This window comes from Scylla paramamosain, chromosome 24 (assembly GCF_035594125.1).
Source record: "Scylla paramamosain isolate STU-SP2022 chromosome 24, ASM3559412v1, whole genome shotgun sequence".
NCBI lineage: Eukaryota > Metazoa > Arthropoda > Malacostraca > Decapoda > Portunidae > Scylla > Scylla paramamosain.
Genome location: NC_087174.1, coordinates 17,057,392 through 17,083,585, shown reverse-complemented (window position 1 = coordinate 17,083,585; position 26,194 = coordinate 17,057,392). Strand labels below are relative to the sequence as shown.

Genomic DNA, 26,194 nt, shown 5'->3' with positions numbered 1-26,194 from the left:
AGCATAGGCAGGGGCTTACTGCTACTAACACTCAGGCAATAGTCAATAATAATGCCTATCGGCATTATTATAATAATAATCCATATGCCGATACTCTGTCACTCAAATAAATTATCTGCGTCCTTCCCTTGCAACGAGTGCCCAACTAAAAAAAAAAAAAAAGAAAAAAAAAAAACAAGCGTCAACTGCGCCCACAAGTGCGGTGGCTGAGTCGAATGGGGGAGAAAGAATGAGGAAGGAATAAGAGAGGTTGTTATGTAGCCAGTACGCTCGCCTCACTCGCACAAGCTTGCTCTAAAAAGGCCGCTGTATTGCAAAAATAATTTTGCACTTATGGGAGGGGCTGGATAAAATTAAACCCTTTTGTTATATCATACATCGATCTCAAAAAGAGGGCACGAAAAGAAATTGACAAAAGAAAAAAAAAAGATGGACAAGTACTTATCGCTTCTCGGACATCTTGTGTCTTCTCTCGCTCCCTCTTAGCTCCTCTTTCTGTTGCTTTCTTCTTGCTCTCCCTCTCTCTCCACTCTACTGGAGCCACTAGTGACTTATAAGAATATATATATATATATATATATATATATATATATATATATATATATATATATATATATATATATATATATATATATATATATATATATATATATATATATATATATATATATATATATATATATATATATATATATATATATATATATATGCAAACACACGCACAAAGTAAGTGGAAAGTAACTAGGCGTTAAAAAAAAAAATAGTAATAAAATCCATATTTCTATAGCAAATTTATTGAAAAGAAATAATACATGTTCCTTATTCCATGGGAAAATAAATGCAAAATCTTCATATTTCAACGTAAGCACCGGTGATACTGAAAATTGCTTATACAATTTTCAGTATTAAGGGTCATCGGTCCATATCTTCTATGTGACATATGAATGCGGACCGCTATCTTCAGATGCTTGAAAATTACGTGTGGCCCGCAGTGTCTGGCTGGGATAACATTGGTGACCTGATATTCATGCAGGATGGTGCACCACCCCATTTTGCTTCTATTGTGCGTACGTGGTTAGACTAAAATTTTCCATGACGTTGGATGAGACGACTTGTACTTGATGAATGGCCTCCAAATAGTTCAGATCTCACTTCATGTGATTTTTACCTGTGGCGTTACATAAAAGAGGAAGTGTACGAGCCTAAAACTCGCACACTGGAGGACTTGAGACATTGATTAAGAAAAGTTCTCAATAATATCACCTGATGACGTCCTTCAGAAGGTTGTTCATTCCATCCCTGGCCGTTTCAGAAAACTGATTGACGATTCTTACGCTGAAATATGAAGATTTACATTTATTTTCCCATGCAAATAAAGGACATGTATTATTTGTTTTCAATAAATTTGTAATAGGAATATGGATTTTATTGCTAATTTTTAATGCCCAGTTACTTTCCACCTACCCTATATATATATATATATATATATATATATATATATATATATATATATATATATATATATATATATATATATATATATATATATATATATATATATATATATATATATATATATATATATATATATATATATATATATATATATATATATATACTCGTATATATATATATATATATATATATATATATATATATATATATATATATATATATATATATATATATATATATATATATATATATATATATATATATATATATATATATATTTTCATGCTAACTGCTCTTCTGACCTTCCTAATTGCATGCCTCACCTCCTCCCGCGGCCTCGGTGCACAAGACTTTCTTCTTTCTCTCACCCCTATTCCGTCCACCTCTCTAATGCAAGAGTTAACCAGTATTCTCAATCATTCATCCCATTCTCTGGTAAACTCTGGAACTTCCTGCCTGCTTCTGTATTTCCACCTTCCTATGACATGAACTCCTTCAAAAGGGAGGTTTCAAGACATTTATCCTTCAATTTTTGACTACCACTTTGGACCCTTTTCTGGGACTGGCATCTCAGTGGGTTTTTTATATATATTTTTATTGGGGTTTTGTTGCCCTTGGCCAGTGTCCCTCCTACATAATATATATATATATATATATATATATATATATATATATATATATATATATATATATATATATATATATATATATATATATATATATATATATATATATATATATGCGTGTGTGTGTGTGTGTGTGTGTGTGTGTGTTTGTTATGGGAAAGAATTACCTAGCAGCGAAAAAAACTATGATAAGTATTATGTATAGCATCGAATTTTTTTCTGTGTGTGTGTGTGTGTGTGTGAGTGTGTGTGTGATTACGGCTTTTCCTGCTGACACTTTTCAGGTGGCTACCCCAGACGCGCCAGGGGAGGCTTCCCTTACCGCTTACAGTGTATGGGGCATCGTAAGAGGCCTGGAGACGTTCTCGCAACTTGTGCAATCAGATTCCTCTAGTCTCAAAATTATGAGTGCAGAGATCATGGACTTTCCTAGGTTCAGTTACAGGTGGGTAAAAAAAAAAAAAGTATATATATATATATATATATATATATATATATATATATATATATATATATATATATATATATATATATATATATATATATATATATATATATATATATATATATATATGAGTGCTTTCTCGTTCTAGTGAGGCAGATTTTTGCAATATAAAATAAAGAAACGCATCAAATATAATGAATCGTGTAAAAAAAATTTACAGTTTGTTCTTACCGACAGATTTTTTTTTTTTTTTAATGAAACTCTTAAGATATAGAAAGTTATTAATCATATAAACAAAAATAAATAAATAAAATGAAGACTGATTAAATGTCATGTCCTACGTCAATAAAACACTCATTTACCCTTGAGACACTTCGAACCGTTTAATAAATGCTACACAAATATTGCACCCAAGCTGTACAAAAATATATCACCTTTCACTATTAATTCAAATTTTTTTTTTCATAGTGACCAGATATTGTCCCCAATATCTAGCTTTAAGCATTAGGTCATTTAAAAACAAAACCCAAAAATTCACTCGATATTAAACTATTAAATAATTAAAGCCAACATTTACTTTCTGGACTCTTCAGTTTCCTTATTTTTAATCAATCTACTGACTCAGTTGTATTTCTACAATAATTATACAATGCAAATGTAACTCATATCTATAAAAGAAATATAATAAAATAAGTAAAACCAAATACGTACCCAGACATATCATTGGCAATGAATATAAACTTATCTTTTTTTTAATTCGTTATATATATATATATATATATATATATATATATATATATATATATATATATATATATATATATATATATATATATATATATATATATATATATATATATATATATATATATATATATATATATATATATATATATATATATATATATATATATATATATATATATATATATATATATATATATATATATATATATATATATATATATATATATATATATATATATATATATATATATATATATATATATATATATATATATATATATATATATATATATATATATATATATATATATATATATATATATATATATATATATATATATATATATATATATATATATATATATATATATATATATATATATATATATATATATATATATATATATATATATATATATACATATTTTTTTTTTTTTTATGTAGGAAGGACACTGGCCAAGGGCAACAAAAATCTAATAAAAAAAATGCCCACTAAAAGGCCAAACCCATAAAAGGGTCAAAGCAGTGGTCAAAAATTGGTGGATAAGTGTCTTGAAACCTCCCTCTTGAAGAAATTCAAGTCATAGGAAGGTGGAAATACAGAAGCAGCTAGCGAGTTCCAGAGTTTACCAGAGAAAGGGATGAATGATTGAGAATACTGGTTAACTCTTGCGTTAGAGAGGTGGAGAGAATAGGGGTGAGAGAAAGAAGTAAGTCTTGTGCAGCGAGGCCGCGGAAGGAGGGGAGGCATGCAGTTAGCAAGATCAGAAGAGCAGTTAGCATGAAAATAGCGGTAGAAGACAGCTAGATATGCAACATTGCGGTGGTGAGAGAGAGGCTGAAGACAGTCAGTTAGAGGAGAGGAGTTGATGAGATGAAAAGCTTTTGATTCCACTCTGTCTAGAAGAGCAGTATGAGTGGAATCCCTCCAGACATGTGAAGCATACTCCATACATGGACGGATAAGGCCCTTGTACAGAGTTAGCAGCTCGCGGGGTGAGAAAAACTGGCGAAGACGCCAGAACACCTAACTTCATAGAAGCTGTTTTAGCTAGAGATGAGATGTGAAGTTTCCAGTTCAGATTATAAGTAAAGGACAGACCGAGGATGTTCAGTGTAGAAGAGGGGGACAGTTGAGTGTCATTGAAGAAGAGGGGATAGTTGTCTGGAAAGTTGTGTCGAGTTGATAGATGGAGGAATTGAGTTTTTGAGGCATTGAACAATACCAAGTTTGCTCTGCCCCAATCAGAAATTTTAGAAAGATCAGAAGTCAGGCGTTCTGTGGCTTCCCTGCGTGATATGTTTACCTCCTGAAGGGTTGGACGTCTATGAAAAGACGTGGAAAAGTGCAAGGTGGTATCATCAGCGTAGGAGTGGATAGGACAAGAAGTTTGGTTTAGATCATTAATGAATAATAAGAAGAGAGTGGGTGACAGGACAGAACCCTGAGGAACACCACTGTTAATAGATTTAGGAGAAGAACAGTAACCGTCTACCACAGCAGCAATAGAACGGTCAGAAAGGAAACTTGAGATGAAGTTACAGAGAGAAGGATAGAAACCGTAGGAGGGTAGTTTGGAAATCAAAGCTTTGTGCCAGACTCTATCAAAAGCTTTTGATATGTCCAAGGCAACAGCAAAAGTTTCACCAAAATCTCTAAAAGAGGATGACCAAGACTCAATAAGGAAGGCCAGAAGATCACCAGTAGAGCGGCCTTGAAGGAACCCATACTGGCGATCAGATAGAAGGTTGTGAAGTGATAGATGTTGAAGAATCTTCCTGTTGAGGATAGATTCAAAAACTTTAGATAGGCAGGAAATTAAAGCAATAGGACGGTAGTTTGAGGGATTAGAACGGTCACCCTTTTTAGGAACAGGTTGAATGTAGGCAAACTTCCAGCAAGAAGGAAAGGTATATATATATATATATATATATATATATATATATATATATATATATATATATATATATATATATATATATATATATATATATATATATATATATATATATATATATATATATATATATATATATATATATATATATATATATATATATATATATATATATATATATATATATATATATATATATATATATATATATATATATATATATATATTTTTTTTTTTTTTTTTTTTTTTTTTTTTTTTTTTTCTAATTTATTTATTTATTTATTAATTTTTTTTTTAAGTTCATCAACTATATCAAAACAAAATAAATTCCAAATCCTTAACAGTTTGATTTCTGACAAGACCTAAAAATATTTGAAGCTTTAAACTTTTTTTTTTTTTCTAAGAAATTCACAATAATATGGTTGAACAGAATTCCTTGCTAAGTATTTATGTGGACTTCGCTAAAGTATTTGATACTATAAAACAAGGCATTCTATTATTTAAGTTACACCGTAAGATTAATATTTCAAAATTGGTTCAAAAGCTACATCGAACATTGTAAGACCACATCATCACCGCGAGAAATTATATACGGACTACCACAGGTCATTCTATTTTTATTATACATAAATTAACTCCCCTTAATATTTAACCATTTCAAAAATGCATTTGTTGAGAATTCTAACTTCTACCTATGTGCAGATCTTGTTGATATTATTTTTGGGGCTAACACAGATATAGTTGTTTTCTGATTGTGCAACACATTAACAATAAAAAAAATAAATAAATAAATTAGAGAGAGAGAGAGAGAGAGAGAGAGAGAGAGAGAGAGAGAGAGAGAGAGAGAGAGAGAGAGAGAGAGAGAGAGAGAGAGAGAGACGTACACATATAAAATCACTAACAGAATTGCAATGAAGCTCCTGTCATCTTTAATAATATCATGATTAATCATTCAAGTCAACATTATCTTCTAGAAATAAATTTCGACGAAACACTCAGTTTTAAGTCTCGCATAATAGAATCTCCCTTCAGTTTTTTAATTGAATGTCTCCCTTCTTTAACGAGTAGAAGACTTCATGCGTGCTGTACTACTAAAATTCCAGTATAAAGCTCACATACTTTCGCATCTTTCATACTACACGTTTGTATGGTGCAATCCTTCACGCTTGCTAGCTCTTGTCAAACTTCTGAAGATTTTTTTTTTTTTAAGGATTATTACAAACAGTAATTTTCTTGACCACACATAACTTTTATTTAAGGACATATACATTCTAAAATGATTTAATTTCAACAAACTATAGGTTTTATAAGTACCAGGGAATGTATGGGCGTTGAGGCTCACATGCAAGCACAAAACAATAATTCTACACGTATCAGTATTATAGTATCTCTTTATTATTTGATATTTTTCGGGAATTTCTTTAATTTACAAGTCCTAATATCTGTAACGCCAATCCTGAAAGCGTATAGGACGTCACCATCACTTACTCGTTTCTAATACATTACAATATAATAAAGTATAATATAATACGAGTTACATAATTTCTTCTTACTAACTTTATTATTCGTCTCTCTCTCTCTCTCTCTCTCTCTCTCTCTCTACCTATCAAATTATGATATGGGATTTCGCCCCAGGTTTTCCTGTCAGAGTATTTATAACACACTTGACAACAAGCTACTTCAAATAGCAGTCTTTTGCGATCTAATCAAGGCATTTGATTTGATCTCCCACAACATCTTTGTTTACGGAATACGCGGTACTCCTCACAAGTGGTTCAAGAGCTATATCAGTAATCGGAAACAATTCTCTTATTTCAAGAATATGTTCTCCCCATACAACAATATTACATGTGGTGTTCCTCAAGGATCTGTTCTTGGCCCGATTCTTTTCTTATTATATATTAATTATATTCTTCAAGCCAGCAATAAATTTAAATTCCTGCTCTTCGCTGACGACACAACCATTTTTATCTAATGCCATAACCTAGTAAACATTTCTCGCATTTTAAATTCTGAACTAATTAACAAATAAGATTGGCTTAAGAGTAACAAATTGACTCTGAATATTAATAAAACCCAGTTTATGATGTCTAGCCCTCTCATGACACATCTTGGACACACATTAGTTAAGATGAATAATATTACTTTACATGAAACTTTTGAATATAGATTCCTGGGCATACTTATAAATAAAAAAATGAAGTGGAAAAATCATCTAGACACATAAACATCTAAATTATCATTATCAACGGGAATTATATACCATCTAAGGACCTATCTAAATGGAGGTTGTCTACGCCAAATTTACGTTACATTAATATACCCTCATCTACTGTACTGTTCTGCCTTATGAGGAGGCGCCTACAAAACTTTCATTGAAAACCTATTCATCTCTTAAAAAAAAAAAAAAAAAATACGTACCATGTTCCTCAAAAAAAAAAAAAAAGCTTTGATCACACATCACATTTTCACTGACTTCGAAATTTTAAAACTTCGAGATATTTTTTCCTTACAAACCAATATATTCGTATATAGATCTACATACTCATCACCAATAGTCTCCAGCTTTACACCAATGCCACAAACCTGTAACACATGCCGAAACAATACCCTACGCATACCACTGTGTCGGACAACACATGCACAACAAAGTGTCTTGTTCAGAGGAAGCAAGTACTGGAACAGTCTGCCTCAGAATATCACCTCTATCGCTAACTTAAATTGTTTTAGAAATCGGCTAAAAAGCACACTGCCCCTTAATTATAATGAATAAGTATTTATGACTATCCTCTTGATATTCTATACGTTTTATTAAATATATTTATGTTTGTATATGTGCGTTTTGTACTGGTGTACGTACTCGTGTGTGCGATTGCATGTAAACTTGTGTGCGAGTATGCATATATTTAGTGTGTGCGTATGTATACATGTTTGTGTGCGGGTATGCATGTATTTATTATATGTACGTATGTATAGTTGTGAGCGAGTAGGTAGGTATTTATGCGCGTATATATGTATATTTGTAGGCGTGTATGTATTTATGTGCGTATGTGTGTGTGTACTTGTGTGCGTGTATGTATGTATTTATGTGCCTATTCATGTATGTATTTATGTGCGTATGTATTGTATGTACTTATGTGTGTACATGTTCATATCCGAATTTGTGTGTGTGTGCTTGTGCACGTAATGTACGCATGTAGTTGTATATTCGTAATACATGTACGTAATGTAAGTATACATGAATGTGTGTATGTATGTGCATCTGTAAGTTTCTATATGCGATTGTGTGCATATGTACGTGCGTGTGTGTATTCACTGCAAAGATGTACATTTGTTTTTGTGTATGTGTATATATGTGTGTGTGTGTGTGTGTGTGTGTGTGTGTGTGTGTGTGTGTGTGTGTGTGTGTGTGTGTGTGTGTGTGTGTGTGTGTGTGTGTATGTGTGTATGTGTATGTATGTGTGTGTACATGTACGTATCTATGTATGTGTGCATGTATGTATATACATGTATATACATAAAGAGTATTTGGTTACTTAGGTATTTTTACATATACTCGTACATATTATATATATATATATATATATATATATATATATATATATATATATATATATATATATATATATATATATATATATATATATATATATATATATATATATATATATATATATATATATATATATATATATATATATATATATATATATATATATATATATATGTTTTGTTGTTTTTGCATATAATCTTGTATATTCTGTTGATTATTTATAAAAGATATGAGAGGCCGAAACCTGTTCCGTGCTATATCATACTAACTTTAGTAAACATTATTCAGGTCCTACGAAAGCTGTAGCTTATTGGACCTAGCTGCATTACCATCACTTGTAAGTAATCAAATGTAATGTGATTAATGGCCAAATAAATATAATCTCTCTCTCTCTCTCTCTCTCTCTCTCTCCAGTTCTTTTCTTTCTTGTGGAAAACACGGCAAAACTATATATTGCTAACTAGTAAGTACATATTACCATTTTTATGGTATCTCATGAGAACACTGGTGCCTGTTGTCCTCATTTTTCTGTCCTGTCACCCACTCTCTTTCTATTATTCATAAGTGATCTCCTAAATCAAACCTCGTCTTCTGATCATTCCTACGCTGATAACACCACCCTGCACTTTTCCACGTCTTTTCGTAGACGTCCAACCTTTCAGGAAGTAAATAGCTAACGAAGGAAAGCCACAGAGTGCCTGACTTCTGATCTGTCTAAAATTTCTGACTGGGGCAGAGCAAATGCCTCAAAAAGTCAATTCCTCTATCTATCAACTCAACATAACCTTCCAGAAACCTATCCTCTCTTCTTCAGTGACACTCAACTGCCCCACTTTTTTCTACACAGAACATCCTCGGTCTGCCCTTTACTTATAATCTAAACTAGAAACTTCACATCTCATCTTTAGCTAAAACAGCTTCTGTGAAATTTGGCGTTCTGAGTTGTCTCCGCCAGTTTTTCTCACCCCCAGCAGCTAACTTTGTACATTGCAGTATCCTTCACATGTATGGGCAGGTTCCACACATACTGTGCTTTTAAACAGGGTGGAATCAAATTATTTTTGTCTTATCAACTCATCTCCTCTAACCAACTGTTTTCAGCTTCTTTCTCATCGTTGCAATGTTGCATCTCTAGCTATCTTCTACCGCTATTTTCACGCTAACTACTCTTCTGATTTTGCAAACTGCATGTCTCCCCTCCTCCCGCGGCCTCGTTGCAGAATACTTTCTTCTTTCTCTCATTCGTGTTCTGTCCACCTCTCTAATGCAAGAGTTAACATGTATTCTCAAATATTCATTCCTTTCTCTGGTAAACTCTGGAACTCCCTCTTGCTTCTATAATTCCTACTTCCTATGACTTGAACTCTTTCTAGAGGGAGGTTGCAAGACACTTATCTTCTATTATTTGATTTCTCTATCTTAATTTTTTGGGGGGGACCTGGCATTAAAAGGGCCTTTTTTTTTCATTTTTTTTAACATTTTTTTGGGGCCATGACCCTCTTGAAAAAAAAAAAAAAAAAAAAAAAAAAAAAAAAAAAAAAATATATATATATATATATATATATATATATATATATATATATATATATATATATATATATATATATATATATATATATATATATATATATATATCGATGGCAGCGATCATGTATGTATCTCTAATTCAAGTCATAACTCATTTTGAAAGTCGGACTCTGTCCTCAAGATGTGATTGCTTTCAGAGGCCTAATGTTGGACACATCGCGACACTTCCTGCCACGGGCCAAGATCCAAGAAACCCTTGACCTTATGGCCATGAATAAGTTTAATGTCTTCCATTGGCACATCGTGGACGACCAGAGTTTTCCTTACGTTAGCACTGCCTTTCCAGATCTCAGGTGGGCAATCAACGTTTACGTACATGTCCTCTACCATTTTAACAAAATATTCAAATTTGGATTATTTAAATTTGAGCATTATATATATATATATATATATATATATATATATATATATATATATATATATATATATATATATATATATATATATATATATATATATATATATATATATATATATATATATATATATATATATATATATATATATATATATATATATATATATATGTGTGTGTGTGTGTGTGTGTGTGTGTGTGTAAGAGATATACAGTACAGATAAGAATAATCTAAGAGACAATCTGACGTCGGGGACAGGTGTTACAAAATTCGAGAAGCAAGAGTGTGTATGTATATTGTTATGAGTAGCACTATAGAGAACATAGGTTATATATTACTTTTCTGCAGTTCTTACCTTTCTCATAAGATACAGCTTTTTATTCTGAGCATTTTCAATCCCATATATTCCGGTGCGGAAGAATTAATGCTGATTGGTACCTTTGAATGAAGATAATGGCATGGGCACATCTGTCTCTAAAAGATGAAATCTTCGCTCAAACCTTTGCTAAAATCTCTACGATTCAGGGTTTGTTCCTCCCTCTCCTCCACCCTCTGACTATTTCATTAAAATTCTTCGTAACTATGTTTTCCATGCCCTCACTTATGGACTTGATGGGGTCCCTCCTATTGTTCTCCGAAACTGTGACTCGGTGCTTGCACCTTGCCTACTCAAACTTTTTCAGCTCTGTCTGTCAATATCTACCTTTCATGTAGGAAGTTTTCCTACATTCAGCCTGTTCCTAAAAAGGGTGACCGTTCTAATCCCTCAAACTACCGTCCTATTGCTTTAATTTCCTGCCTATCTAAAGTTTTTTAATCTATCCTCAACAGAAAGATTCTTAAACATCTATCACTTAACCTTCTATCTGATTGCCAGTATGGGTTCCGTCAAGGTCGCTCTATTGGTGATTTTCAAGCTTTCCTTACTGAGTCTTGGTCATCCTCTTTTAGAGATTTTGTTGACTCTTTTGCTGTTGCTTTGGATATATCAAAAGCTTTTGATAGAGTCTGGCACAAAGCTTTGATTTCCAAACTACCCTCCTACGGCTTCTATCCTTCTCTCTTTAACTTCATCTCAAGTTTCCTTTCTGACCGTTCTATTACTGCTGTGGTAGATGGTCACTGTTCTTCTCCTAAATCTATTAACAGTGGTGTTCCTCAAGGTTCTGTCCTGTCACCCACTCTCTTCTTATTATTCAACAATACCTTCTAAACCAAACTTCTAGTCCTATCCTCTCCTACGCTGATGATACCACCCTGCACTTTTCCACGTCTTTTCATAGACGTCCAACCCTTCAGGAAGTAAACATTTCACGCGGGTAAGCCACAGAACGGGTGACTTCTGATCTTTCTAAAATTTCTGACTGGGGCAGAGCAAACTTGGTATTGTTCAATGCCTCAAAAACTCATTTTTTTAATTCGACACAACCTTCCAGACAACTATCCCCTCTTCTTCAGTGACACTCACCTGCCCCCCCCCTTTTCTACACTAAACATCCTCGGTCTGACCTTTAATTATAATCCGAACTGGAAACTTCACATCTCATCTCTAGCTAAAACAGCTTTAAGTTAAGCTTTCTGAGACGTTTCCTCCAGTTTTTTTCTTACCCTCCTCCCTCAGCTGCTAACTCTGTACAGGGGCCTTATCCGTCCACGTATGGAATATGCTTCACATGTCTGGTAGGATTTCACTCATACCGCTTTTCTAAACAGGGTGGAATCAAAAGCTTTTCGACACATCAACTCCTCTCCTCTATCTGACTGTCTTCAGCCTCTCTCTCATCGCCGCAATGTTGCATCTCTAGCTGTCTTCTACCGCTATTTTCATGCTAACTGCTCTTCTGATCTTGCTATCTGCATGCCTTCCCTCCTCCCGCGGCCTCTCTGCACAAGACTTTCTTCTTTCTCTCACCCTTATTCTGTCCACCTCTCTAATGCAAGAGTTAACCAGCATTCTCAATCATTCAAGAATTTATCTGGTAAACTCTGGAACTCCCTGCCTGCTTCTGTATTTCCACCTCCTTGAAGAGGTTTCAAGACACTTATCCCTCAATTTGTTGCTACCGCTTTGGACCCTTTTCTGGGACTGGCATCTCAGTGGGCTTTTTTTTTTTTTATTTCTATTCTTTTTTTTTTTTGTTGCCCTTGGTCAGTGCCCCTCATATGTGTGTATATATATATATATATATATATATATATATATATATATATATATATATATATATATATATATATATATATATATATATATATATATATATATATGTATATATATATATATATATATATATATATATATATATATATATATATATATATATATATATATATATATATATATATATATATATATATATATATATATATATATATATATATATATATATATATATATATATATATATATATATATATATATATATATATATATATATATATATATATATATATATATATATATATATATATATATATATATATATATATATATATATATATATATATATATATATATATATATATATATATATATATATATATATATATATATATATATATATATATATATATATATATATATATATATATATATATATATATATATATATATATATATATATATATATATATATATATATATATATATATATATATATATATATATATATATATATATATATATATATATATATATATATATATATATATATATATATATATATATATATATATATATAATAAATTAAAAAAAAATATATATATATACTCGTATATATCTATATATATATATAAATATATATATATATATATATATATATATATATATATATATATATATATATATATATATATATATATATATATATATATATATATATATATATATATATATATATATATATATATATATATATATATTTTTTTTTTTTTTTTTTTTTTCTATTTATTTATTTATTTTTTCAGCCTATCAGGGATCTTTGTCTCGTCGAAGAACAGACACTCGGATTGAATATGAATCAGTCTAGCTGAGATGTCCATGTGTGGCGGTTTCACGGATTATTTTCGGTTATTTCCTGAAGAAGGCAGAGAGAGAGAGAGAGAGGAAAAAAAAAAGCATAAGAACATAAGAACATAAGAAATAAGGGAAGCTGCAAGAAGCGACCAGGCTTACACGTAGCAGTCCCTGTACGAAATATACCTACCTATTTCCACCCATCATCCCCATCCATAAATTCGTCTAATCTTCTCTTAAACCTCCCTAATGTCTTAGCACTAACAACATGATTACTGAGTCCGTTCCACTCATCTACCACTCTATTTGAGAACCAATTTCTTCCTATCTCTTTCTTAAACCTAAATTTTTTCATGCTTGAACCCGTTATTTCTTGTTCAATCCTGGTTGCTGGTCTTAAGAATTTTGGTTACATCCTCTTTGTTATAACCCTTATACCACTTAAAGATTTTTATCAGGTCCCCTCTTAACCTACGTCTCTCTAAAAAATGTAAATTTAACAGCTTTTATCTCGCCTCGTAAGGAATACTCCTCATTCCCTGCATCCTTTTAGTCATTCTCCTCTGTACTGATTCTAATAGACCTATATCTTTCCTGTAATGTGGGGACCAGAACTGCACAGCGTAGTCTAGGTGAGGTCTGACCAACGCCAAGTATAATTTAAGAACATAAGAACAGGTCATGGTTCCTCAGTCTCAGGTCAGGGTTCCTAGTGAACGGACGTGTTTAGTGAGCAGTGACCTGACGCTAATATAGCTGGCTAGTGTAGACATGGCGCCTTGTGTTGCTGAGTCGTCTGGTTGTGTTAGTTCTCCTGTTCTCGAGGCCTTCGTTGCGAAGGTGTCAAAGGTGGAGGCTGAGTTCCATCGAAGGATCTCGGAGGTGCAGGCTGAGTTTCGTGAGAGGATCTCAGACCTGCAGGCTGAGTTCTGTGAGAGGATCTCAGCACCTGTGGGAGGGTCGTGCCCCACCGTCACCTTACCTAGTAAGGCGACGGAGGAGCAGTGGTCGGTGGTGTGCAGGGGAGCCAAGAGGGTGAAGGTCCTCAGGGCACCTTACGTGGAGACGAAGAATCCCTTCAATGTGCTGGAGGAAGGGAAGGAGAAGGAGGTGGACATAGCAGGAGGAGGCAAGAAGGAGGGGGCAGATGCAGTTACCCTGCCCCAAGGTAGAGTGCTTGTGTTTGGAGATAGTCAGGTTAAGCACTTAGATAGTGCGTTCTGTGCTAGGGATAGGAAGCGTAGGTCGAAGGTGTGTTTGCCGGGGGCCGGGATAGGGAAGGTAGCTGATAGGCTAGACACGTGCTTGGAAAAAGATGGGACCAAGCCCATTGTTTTTCTCAGTGTGGGAGGGAATGACCTTGGTAAGGTCAGGAGTGAGGAGCTTATCGGGAGGTTTCGACAGGCTTTGGATAGGATTAGGGACAAGGGAGGGATCCCCGTGGTATGTGGCGTCTTGCCGAGGAGGGGAGTTGGTGCTGAGTGGCTGTCCAGGGCTATTACGGTGAATCGCAGGCTCGCGAATCATTGTAAGAGTAGTGGATGGACGTTCATCGACAACAGGGACCTTTTCTATGGTAGGGACACTTTGTACGCCAGGGATGGAGTGCATTTGTCACGCCAGGGTGTTCGTGTTTTGGCCGAAACACTCGAGCGGGAGGTAACTGCACTCCAGCACTTTTTTCGTTAGTCGGGAGGGAAGAAGGGTTGTGAGGAGAAGGCGAGGGGCAAATTAGTTAAATCTAGAAAGGTAGCTAGCTCAGGGAAGGTGAGAAATAGCTTAAGTGTTTACTAAACAAACTGTAGAAGTATTCTGAATAAAACATACTTGCTTAGAGGAATAGCGAGTGTAGAGAATTTTGATATCATTGCTTTAACTGAAACTTGGTTAGATATATCAGGAAACGTATTTAATCCAGAGGTTAAGATAGATGGTTATGCAATGTTCTATAAAGACAGGGAAAACAGGAGAGTAGGAGGCGTCGCGTTATACGTTAGGGACACATTACAGTGTTGTATGAACAGTAGAATTAAAACAGATAACAAAACAGAGTCGATATGGGTAGATATGAAGGAAGGATCGCAGTCAGTAGTACTAGGGGTAGTTTACAGACCACCGACCAGTACAGAGGAAATTAACACCTCACTGTGGCAGGAATTAAATAGAGCAGGCAGGTACAGTCAGGTATGTGTGGTAGGAGATTTTAATTTTAGGAATATCGACTGGAGCCTGATGGTGGGTAACAAGGAAGCAGAGGAATTTCTTAAGGTAATTCAGGATAATTTTTTAAAACAGGTAGTCGTAGAACCCACAAGGGGGAATAATATTCTAGATTTAATTCTTACTAACAGGGAGGAAGCAGTCACGCAGGTAGAGCTTGGAGGACAGCTAGGTAACAGTGACCATAGGGAAATTAGGTACAATCTAGAATGGGAAGAAACCGTTAGAAATAAAAACACTAGTAAAATACCTGACTTTAGGAGAGCAGATTTTGAAGAATTAAAAAGGTACCTCCAAGGAGTGGACTGGCAAAGGATGCAGGGTGAGGTCAGGTCAGGGACGGAGTTCAGAGAGATAAGGCAGGAAGAGGGAGGTGAGGTGAGGCTCCAGAAGGGAGGAGGAAAGAGGAAGGGGGTAGATAGGTGTGAATATGTTGGAATGTCAGGTCATGCTGAAATGAGAGAGGTAAGGTCGAGGTCGAGATGAATCACGCTGAACTCTTTCTAATTCATAAATGTCTTTCAGAGAGAGAGAGAGAGAGAGAGAGAGAGAGAGAGAGAGAGAGAGAGAGAGAGAGAGAGAGAGAGAGAGAGAGAGAGAGAGAAAGAGAGAGGGAGGCAGTCATTGTTCTTTCAATCTTGACTCTTAGTGAGGGGAAGCAGAAAGGCGATTTTATTTATTTATCTATTTTTTTCGGTTATATTTCATATGTTCCCTTTGACATTAAACGGTATAAGGCAACAGAGAAATATAATCTATATTATGGTAACACGTTTTTTGTCTTTGACAAGAAAGTGTTATTTTCCAATACTTTTCATTGCAAAACAATAGAAAATGTCTATTATTCCTGTCAAAGTGTGCTTTTGTGGCTTTGAGAATGAATTTTTGCCCCAAAATCCAAATGCTGTCACATAGAAATTCTTTGCTCTTTTTTTAATTAATTGACCACATGTGTAGCAGAATGCAGCTGGAGAATGACTGCAGCTTCTTGATGCCATTTCACCTCTTGTGATGTCTTCTCAGGCAGCTAAAGCAAAACTGAGTGGTGGTCTGCAAGCCCCTACTTTTATATTGTCAAACAGTACTCTAGAATATTCTTAGTCTTTCTAGAATGTTTTCCAGAATGTTTTTAATCTATCTAGAATATTCTTGAACCTATTTTGAAATATTCTGAATCATTATGGAAAATTCTTGTAGATTCTAAAAAGTCTTAATACTTCTGCATATTTCTACCGTATTCTAGAAAGTTCTAGAATATTTTGAAAATGATTACATTCAATAGAATGTTCTAGAATATTCTAGAAACTTCTAAAAGTATCTGGTAGAACATTATGGAAAATTTGTGATGATATCTGAACTTCTTGCTAGAACTTCTTGCTGGAAACTTCTTGCTAGAAACTTCTTGCTAGATCTGGTCAGTTCAAGAATGATCTTATTAAAATATAAATGAAAAATCTTTAGAACACTTTATATTCTTACTTTCATTGTTTTTTAACTTAACTGCAACATTTGAAAAGCAATTCGATAAGCAAATTATATTTTGCAAAAGTCTTTACCTGACATGAAAACCAAAAGTAACCTATACTATAATAGAATAAGGCAAAAATGTAAATTTATTGTTCTAACCACAAAATGAAAATTTTAGGATCAAAATGACTTTTTTTTCTATTTTGTTTAGATGGGAATAACTGGAAAATTATGGTTTGGGTCCAAGGACAAGACAAAATAAAATTTTATTACATAGTGGAATCAAATTAAAGAATAACGGTTTAAGATTTCTAGTGTGACTGTGACAGTTGAGAATGACGGTGAGGTAACAGGTGAGGTGAGTGAAAAGTTTCGAAAATGAAGAGGGTGTAAAGTCCAGTGTCGTGTCCCATGTACAGAACATTATAAATTATTTGTTAAAAAAAAATGTCTATGAATGAAATATTCAACTAAGTAAAGTGTAATAATGCAGTTTTGAGGTGTGTATCTATTTTTCTTGAAGATGTAAGATAATATACGTCAAAATACGACAATTTTGGTGGCTCGGTACGACAATGTGGGCTATAAAAGTTAACATCCCTGCCTTTATCCCAGGCATTGGTAGCCTAACAATTGCAAGAGAATGATTTTCTTTCTCTTATGTATAAGGGTCACTGGCCAAGGGCAACAAAAATCCAAAAGAAAAAAAAAAAAAGCCCACTGAGATGCCAGTCCTATAAAAATTTAAGGATAAGTGTCTTGATTGAAACCTCCCTCTTGAAGGAATTCAAATCATAGAAAGGTTAAAATACAGAAGTTGGCAGGGAGTTCCAGAGTTCACTAGAGAAAGGGATGAATGACTGAGAATACTGGTTAACTCTTGCATTAGAGAAGTGGGCAGAATAGGGGTGAGAGAAAGAAAAAAGTCTTGTGCAGCGAGGTCACGGAAGGAGGGGAGGCATGCAGTTAGCAAGGTCAAAAGAGCAGTTAGCATGAAAATAGGGGGTAGAAGACAGCTAGAGATACAACATTGCGGCGGTGAGAGGGAGGCTGAAGACAGTCAGTTAGAGGAGAGGAGTTGATGAGACGAAAAGCTTTTGATTCCATCCTGTCTAGAAGAACGGTATGAGTAGAACCTCCCCAGACATGTGAAACATAACCCATACATGGATGGATAAGACCCTTGTACAGAGTTAGCAGCTGGGGGTGTGAGAAAAACTGGCGGAAACGTCTCAGAACGCCTAACTTCATAGAATTGTTTTAGCTAGAGATGAGATGTGAAGTTTCCAGCTCAAATTATAAGTAAAGAACAGACCGAAGAACTTCAGTGTAGAAGAGGGGGAGAGTTGAGTGTCATTAAAGAAAAGGGGATAGTTGTCTGGAAGGTTGTGTCGAGTTGATAGATGGAGGAATTGAGTTTTTGAGACATTGAGGAATACTAAGTTTGCTCTGCCCCAATCAGAAATATTAGAAAGATCAAAAGGCAGGCATTTTGTGGCTTCCCTGCGTGAAATGTTTACTTCCTGAAGTGTTGTACGTCTATGAAAAGACATGGAAAAGTGCAGGGTGGTATCATTAGCGTAGGAGTGGATAGGAAAAGAAGTTTGGTTTAAAAGGTCATTGATGAATAATAAGAAGATATTGGACAGAACCCTGAGGAACACCACTGTTAATAGATTTAGGAGAACAGTCTACCACAGCAGCAATAGAACGTCCAGAAAGGAAGCTTGAGATGAAGTTACAGAGAAAAGGATAGAAGCTGTAGTAGGATAGTTTGCAAATCAAAGCTTTATGCCAGACTCTATCAAAAGGTTTCGATATATGCAAGGCAACAGCAAAAGTTTCACCAAAATCTCTAAAAGAGGATGACCAAGATTCAGTAAGGGAAGCCAGATCACCAGTAGAGCGGCCTTGACGGAACCCATACTTTCGATCAGATTGAAGGTCAAAGTGAAGTGATAGATGTTTAAGAATCTTCCTGTTGAGGATAGATTCAAAAACTTTAGATAGACAGGAAATTAAAGCAATAGGACGGTAGTTTGAGGGATTAGAAAGGTCACCCTTTTTAGGAACAGGCTGAATGTAGGAAAACTTCCAGAAAGAAGAAAAGGTAGAGTTGAAAGAGTTTGACTAGGCAAGGTGCAAGCACGGAGGCACAGTTTCATAAAAACAATAGGAGGGACTCTATCAGGTCCACAAGCCTTCCGAGGGTTTAGGCCAGCGAGGAGATGGAAAACATCATTGCGAAGAATTTTAATAGGCAGCATAAAGTAGTTAGAGTGTGGAGGAGAGGGAGGAACAAGGTAAAGTTTTTAACAAAGGTTTGAGCGAAGGGTTCAGCTTGAGAAATAGATGTGATAGCATGACTGAAATAAAGGAGGGGAAAAAAAGACGTAAAGTTATTGGAGATATTTTGGCTAAATACCAGAAGATTTTGTCAAGATTTTGACACTTTCTATTAATAAGGAAATTTTTGGCTAGTTGGAGAACAGACTTAGCATGGTTCTGGCCAGAAATATAAAGTGCATGAGATTCTGGTGATGGAAGGCTTAAGTACTTTTTGTGGGCCACCTCTGTATCATGGGAGCTGTTAGTGTGTGTGCATTTGAGGGCATAAATTAAAGTAGTATCGGGGGAATACTAGTCATACACCCCACACGTTAATTGATTGATCCCTACGAGTGGCATTATATTTGTACTGTTGTTGCGTTTAAGGCAAGTGTATTGGCCTTGGGGCACCACTCCTAATTGTGTTGTACGGCGTGCATTTTGAGAAGCGGGCAGCGCCCCCTCCTTTGTCTTGGATCGTGTGAAGTTCTCTGTAGATGTTTGTGTTAAATGTTACTAACCCTGCCCATGTTTCGCTAGTTGTCCCTGTTATATTTATTTATTTATTCATTTATTTATATCTTATCTTATTTTATCTTGTCTTATTTATTTATTTATTTATTTATTTATTTATATTTTATTTTATTTTATTTTTTTGCCAGATGACTAGTTTATGTGGTAGTCCGTTCCAAACCATCTCTTCTCTCCACAGGCTCTTCAATTTTAAGTGGTTTGAGCCTGCCTTTGGGGGATTGGGAATGAGTTCAGTGAGGGCGTTGAGTATGATAATATCCTACTGGACAGTAGGTGATTCATCTGTAGGAGATAGCCCTCAGGGTGTTATACCCTCACAGTATCTCTCCCTAGAACGTGAAGTGGCAAGTCCTTTCTCAGCTTTTTGGCTAAAGTGGCGTTGTGTATTCTCCCTTCCCTATTGGTGGGTGAAACTGGGTGATGAGCTTTTGAAGCATGATAGCTGTTTGCGACAAGCCAAACGCCTGGATTCGTGTTGTTTGTGCCTCGCACTATGCTACAAGGGAAGTGACCTAGGGAGAAGCTGACCCAAAGAAATGACAGCTAGGAGAGGGGCTGGGTATGGTCGTAACAACACACACACACACACACACACACACACACACACACACACACACACACACACACACACACACCAGTGCCTCTTTCGAATTATTCTTATCTCTGCAGTATATATTCTAACTCCTCTAACTAGAGGTGATTCGATTTACACAATCTCTCTCTCTCTCTCTCTCTCTCTCTCTCTCTCTCTCTCTCTCTCTCTCTCTCTCTCTCTCTCTCTCTCTCTCTCTCTCTTACTTACGTCCAGTTAACAAGACTTAATATATTCTTGACTTAATTAAATTTACAGTTTTCACTTTAGCATGGTCCAGTCCAACTGCTCATTCTCGATATACATGCGTAAATATTAAAAAGAAAAAAAATGTCATTTTTTTTCCCCATTTCTATTGATTTAGCTTTTATATTTAAAGACGGGATTAAGAAACAAGGATAAACTGACCATATACATAATCAGACTCAAGGAGAAAAACAGTGCATTTTAACACCTTAGATTCTCAAACCTACCTTTTCCCATTTTTATGTTTTGATATGATTTTTGTTTACACAATACTTAGAAGTCACTATATATCGTATAAAGCGAGAGCAGCCTTAATAGAAAACTGTATGACTAACTTTTAAAGTGGAGCACATCGTGCCTTGCATCCTTTTATAGAGATCATGTCTTCAGTTTTCCTGTTCTCCATGACAGGAATTAGTACAGCACCCTATTCGTATTACCAATTGTCTTGGAGATTACGCTAAACATCATTGACTTTTCCTTAATATCTAATGCTTCAGCTTATCCTTTCACTCTGTCATCTGTCTTTCCCTCTGTCTTTCCCTGTTGCTCCAATTTCTCTTCACGGACCTCCAAGGCGTTGGTGCCTCTGGCTTTTGCTTTCGCTAATTGTGGGACCTGGGAAAGTATTACTCTGAAGTTACACGGAATAGCTACTGGTTCTACGTATGCCAATGAACGCTAATTCGCTTAAGTCTACAAGGAAAGACACACAATTTCCAGTTTGGATTATTAGTAAAGAATGGGCCGAAAATGTTCATTGTAGAAAAAAAAAGGACAATTTCAGTGTCATTGATAATGAGGATCTCGTTTTGAGCAGATATATGGAGGAATTAGGTTTCTGAGGCATTGAGCAACGTTAAGTTTGCTTTACCCCAGTAAGAAATTTAAAAAAACTCAGAGGTCAGGCGTTCTGTAGGTTCAATGCATGAATTGTTGTCCGGCCCGCCACCGTGCTCGGCACTTACATTGATATCCGGCCCGCGAAACTTCAGCCAAAACAAAAATGAATAAATAAATAAATATTTAGATAAATAAATAAATAATAAATAAATAAATATAAATAGATAAATAAATATATAAATACATCAATAAACATATGAAAAATAAATTATAATAATAATAATAATAATAATAATAATAATAATAATAATAATAATAATAATAATAATAATAGTAATAATAATAATAATAATAATAATAATAATAATAATAGTAATAATTACATAAATAAATAAATAAATAAATATATATATATATATATATATATATATATATATATATATATATATATATATATATATATATATATATATATATATATATATATATATATATATATATATATATATATATATATATATATATATATATATATATATATATATATATATACTCGTATGTATATTTTTTTTTTTAAGCCCACCGTTGTCTTTAACGCTGACTGGAACCACAAGTACCTCTTTATCAAACGCTTTGGACAGGTCCAATGCCTCTTAATCTTCAAAACTGGTTATTTTCAGAGTTCAACGTGCGTCGCCACAGGGAGACAGAATACACAACAGCAAACTTCGAGTCGCTGTCTGCCGATGATCGATTGACTGATTTGATTTGATTTGATTTAAAACACCGCAACATCGTGGTCATATGGCACCGCTGCAATAAGTTCAAAGTTGAAAGAATCTACCGATGAGAGGAATGACGCTATCGCTAGACTGTCAGGCTAGAAAACAACTTCTCTCTTTTGCCCCTCCTAGGGGGAACCATCTCATTGTGGGGGAGCTTGCGTGTTCCTATGACCTATTGAATGAGACTAGAGGGGACTTCGGCCCCTGCTCTATCCTAGTTAGGGAGAGAAAGCTACCCACGCTACCGAGGTCGCTAGTGAGGGACCAGACGAAATGGTTCTCGGTGTTAGGCTTCCAGTATGGGCCAACGGTGCTGCCCCTCAGAGCGACAACTTTCGTGCAATGTTGGATGGTTGGATGTCTGAGCTGGGATACGTTGGGGTGGGGAGGGGTGGTCTTAGCTCCATTGTGGACAAACGAGTTGCCTTCACGGGAACGAGGTTCCCCGTCCACGGCGGCCAGAGCTTGCTTTCCTTGTAGTCCCAGTAGGCGGCTGCCCTAAAGTCTCTGGAGTCACTTACCCATTATAATATACTTTGGGTATATATATATATATATATATATATATATATATATATATATATATATATATATATATATATATATATATATATATATATATATATATATATATATGTATATATATATTTTTTTTTATCATTGACGGGCGGTCGATCAGACCTTTGAGATATCACCATCTGGTTGCAATGGCGATGCTATGAACGTGCTGGGTAGAACTCGTGTTACCCCATGCTACTGTTTCTGATGTTGGAAGACCCCACGGGTCAGCTGTTGAGTCTTATCTTGACACACTTATACAAAGTAATGTATATACATCATTGTCTTACAGTGCTATTCATTTTATTCTCAAGTTTTTCGGAACAATTTTCCTTATCTGACACAAATATTATGATAATTGTCGTTCCGATCAGTGTTATGTGACATTTACATCTGATATTGCTACCAAAGCTGCTCTCTGTCTTGGAGACGCCAACTTAATCGTTAAGATCATTCCATTAAACAGTGTAGTTGACAGTGAAAATGATTATTGTCCCAACGTTTTCGATAATGATGAAGAACGTGCTCCCAAAGTCCACCACGACCCTACACGCTACTGGTTTGTGGCATATTATAAGGAAGGTCGAGGTAGTTTCATCACCTTTATAAGTGTCTAGAAAGAGTAACTGGAGTGCTCAAGAAATATGTTAAAGTTGTGTTGGTTCGAGCCATAATACTCTATCTATTGTACTGTACTTTGCCCTTCTAATGGGGTCTTTGAATCTATTAAACCACATTAAATGCTTAATTACTGCAAAGTGCGTATCTACAATCAGGACCTCATGAATTCTAAGATGATATTCTTCATTTGTGCCCTGATAAGGTTCAGTGGGTGTTAAAGATTAGAAGAAATAATAACATGATCATATTCACTTTAATGGTGCTTATCTCCCTGGTCATGTTAAAACTGGTCCTCTTTCTCTACCAGTAAAGACATTTGTTGACCGTCCTTTGCAATGCTACTGGTGTTATGATATTGGTCACGAAAGGAAGAACTTCTATTTTTTTTTTTTTTTTTTTTGGTAGGAGTTGTCCTTGCCAGGAGTAACAATATTAAAACTAAATTAAAAGAAGAAGAAAAAAAAAACACTGAGGTGCCAGTCACGAAAGAGAAAATATCGTCAAAAATTGGATGATAAATCTTGAAACCTACCTCTTGACATAGGAACGATGAAGTACAAAAACGGGCATAGTTTACTAGATAAGGGGATGAATGATTGAGGATACTGACTAACTCTTGCATTAGAGAAACGGAAATAACAGGGGTGAGAAAGAAAGTCTTGTGTAGCGAGGCCGCGGGAGGAGGGGAGGCATGCAGTATGCAAGATCAGAGGAGCAGTTAACATGAAAATATCGGTAGAAAATTTAGAGAGATGCAACATTGCGGCGATAAGAGAGGAGCCGAAGAGTCAGTTAGAGAAAAAAATTGATGAGATAAAAAAAGCTTTCGATTCTACCCTGTCTAAAAGAGCGGTACGAGTGAACTCCCCCATGCTTGTGTAACGTACTCCATACATGTTCAGATAAGGCTCCTGTACATAGCACCCAAGAGGCTAAGAAAAACTGACGACCCACATCGCCTAACGCCAGAGTAGCTGTTTTAGTTACAGATGAGACATGAAGTTTCCAGTTTAGATTATAAGTAAACAACAGACAGAGGATGTTCAGTATAGAAGAAAGGGACAGCTGAGTGTCATTGAAGATTCTGTCGAGTTGATCGATGGAAAAATTGAGTTTTTGAGGCATTGAACAATATTCAGCTTGCTCTGCCCAAATCATAAATTTTAGAGAGATCTGAAGTCAGGCATTCTGTGGCTTCCCTGCGTGAGCTGTTTAGTTCCTGAAAGGTTGGGCAGCTACGAAAAGACGTACAAAAATGCAGGGTTTCTTCAGCGTAGGAGTGGATAAGACAGGAAGTTTGGTTTAAAAGATCATTTATAGATAATAGGAAGAGAGTGCGTGACAGGAGAACCCTGCGTAACAACACTGTTAATAGAACAGTGTCCGTGTACTACAGCAACAAAAGAACGGTTAGAGAGAAAACTTGAAAAAAAATTACAGAGAGAAGGATAGAAGACATAGGAGTGTAGTTTTGAAAATCAAAGCTCTATGCCAGACTCTACCAAATCTTTTGATTTGTCTAAGGCAACAGCGTAAGTTTCACCAAAATCCATATAAGAGGATTTATTTATTTATTTATTTATTTATTTATTTTATTTATTTATTTTTTATTTATTTTATTTATTTATTTATTTTTTTTAAGTAGGAGGGGCACCGGCCAAGGATAACAAAACCCTCCCCATGAAAAAAAAAAAAAAGGCCCACTGAGATGTCGGTCTCCGAATACGGTCCAATGCGTTCTGGTGATGAAAGGCTCAACTTCTGTGGACCACCTCTCTATCATTGTGTAGCACGAGAATAAGCAGTGTTAAACCAAGGTTTCGAAGGTTTGGGTGGAGGAAAAGAGTGACGAATGTACGAGTGACGAATGTATGCCAAATACTATCACCTGTTATGCGCTTAGCACACAGAGACGGGTCTCTGACACGGAAACAGTAGTCATTTCAAGGAAAATCAGCAAAATACCTCCTCAGATTCCCCCAACTAGGACAGGCAAAATCCTGAGGAGGAATTGAAGCGATAGGACAAGATACAGATATGAAATTGTGATCAGAGGAGCCCAATGGAGAAGAGAGGGTAACAGCATAAGCAGAAGGATTAGAGGTCAGGAAAAGGTCAAGAATGTTGGGAGTATCTCCAAGACGATCAGGAATACGAGTAGGGTGTTGCACCAATTGCTGTAGGTCATGAAGGACAACAAAGTTAAAGGTTAGTTCATTAGGATTACCAGTGAAGGGAGAGGAAAGCCAAACCTGATGGTGAACATTGAAATCTCCAAGAATGGAGATCTCTGCAAAAGGGAAGAGAGTCAGAATGTGCT

General features: G+C 35.0%; 1 protein-coding gene across 7 annotated transcripts in view; it reads left to right on the top strand.

The window, feature by feature from the left end:
- LOC135112823 (beta-hexosaminidase subunit beta-like) overlaps positions 1-26,194 on the top strand; it is a 165,632-nt gene that overhangs the window by 47,699 nt on the left and 91,739 nt on the right. For all 7 annotated transcript variants that reach the window (XM_064027665.1, XM_064027667.1, XM_064027669.1 and 4 more), the window contains 2 exons: positions 2,366-2,526; positions 10,449-10,604. In XM_064027665.1, coding sequence (XP_063883735.1) covers positions 2,366-2,526; positions 10,449-10,604 — 317 coding nt within the window. The remainder of the gene's footprint in view (positions 1-2,365; positions 2,527-10,448; positions 10,605-26,194) is intronic.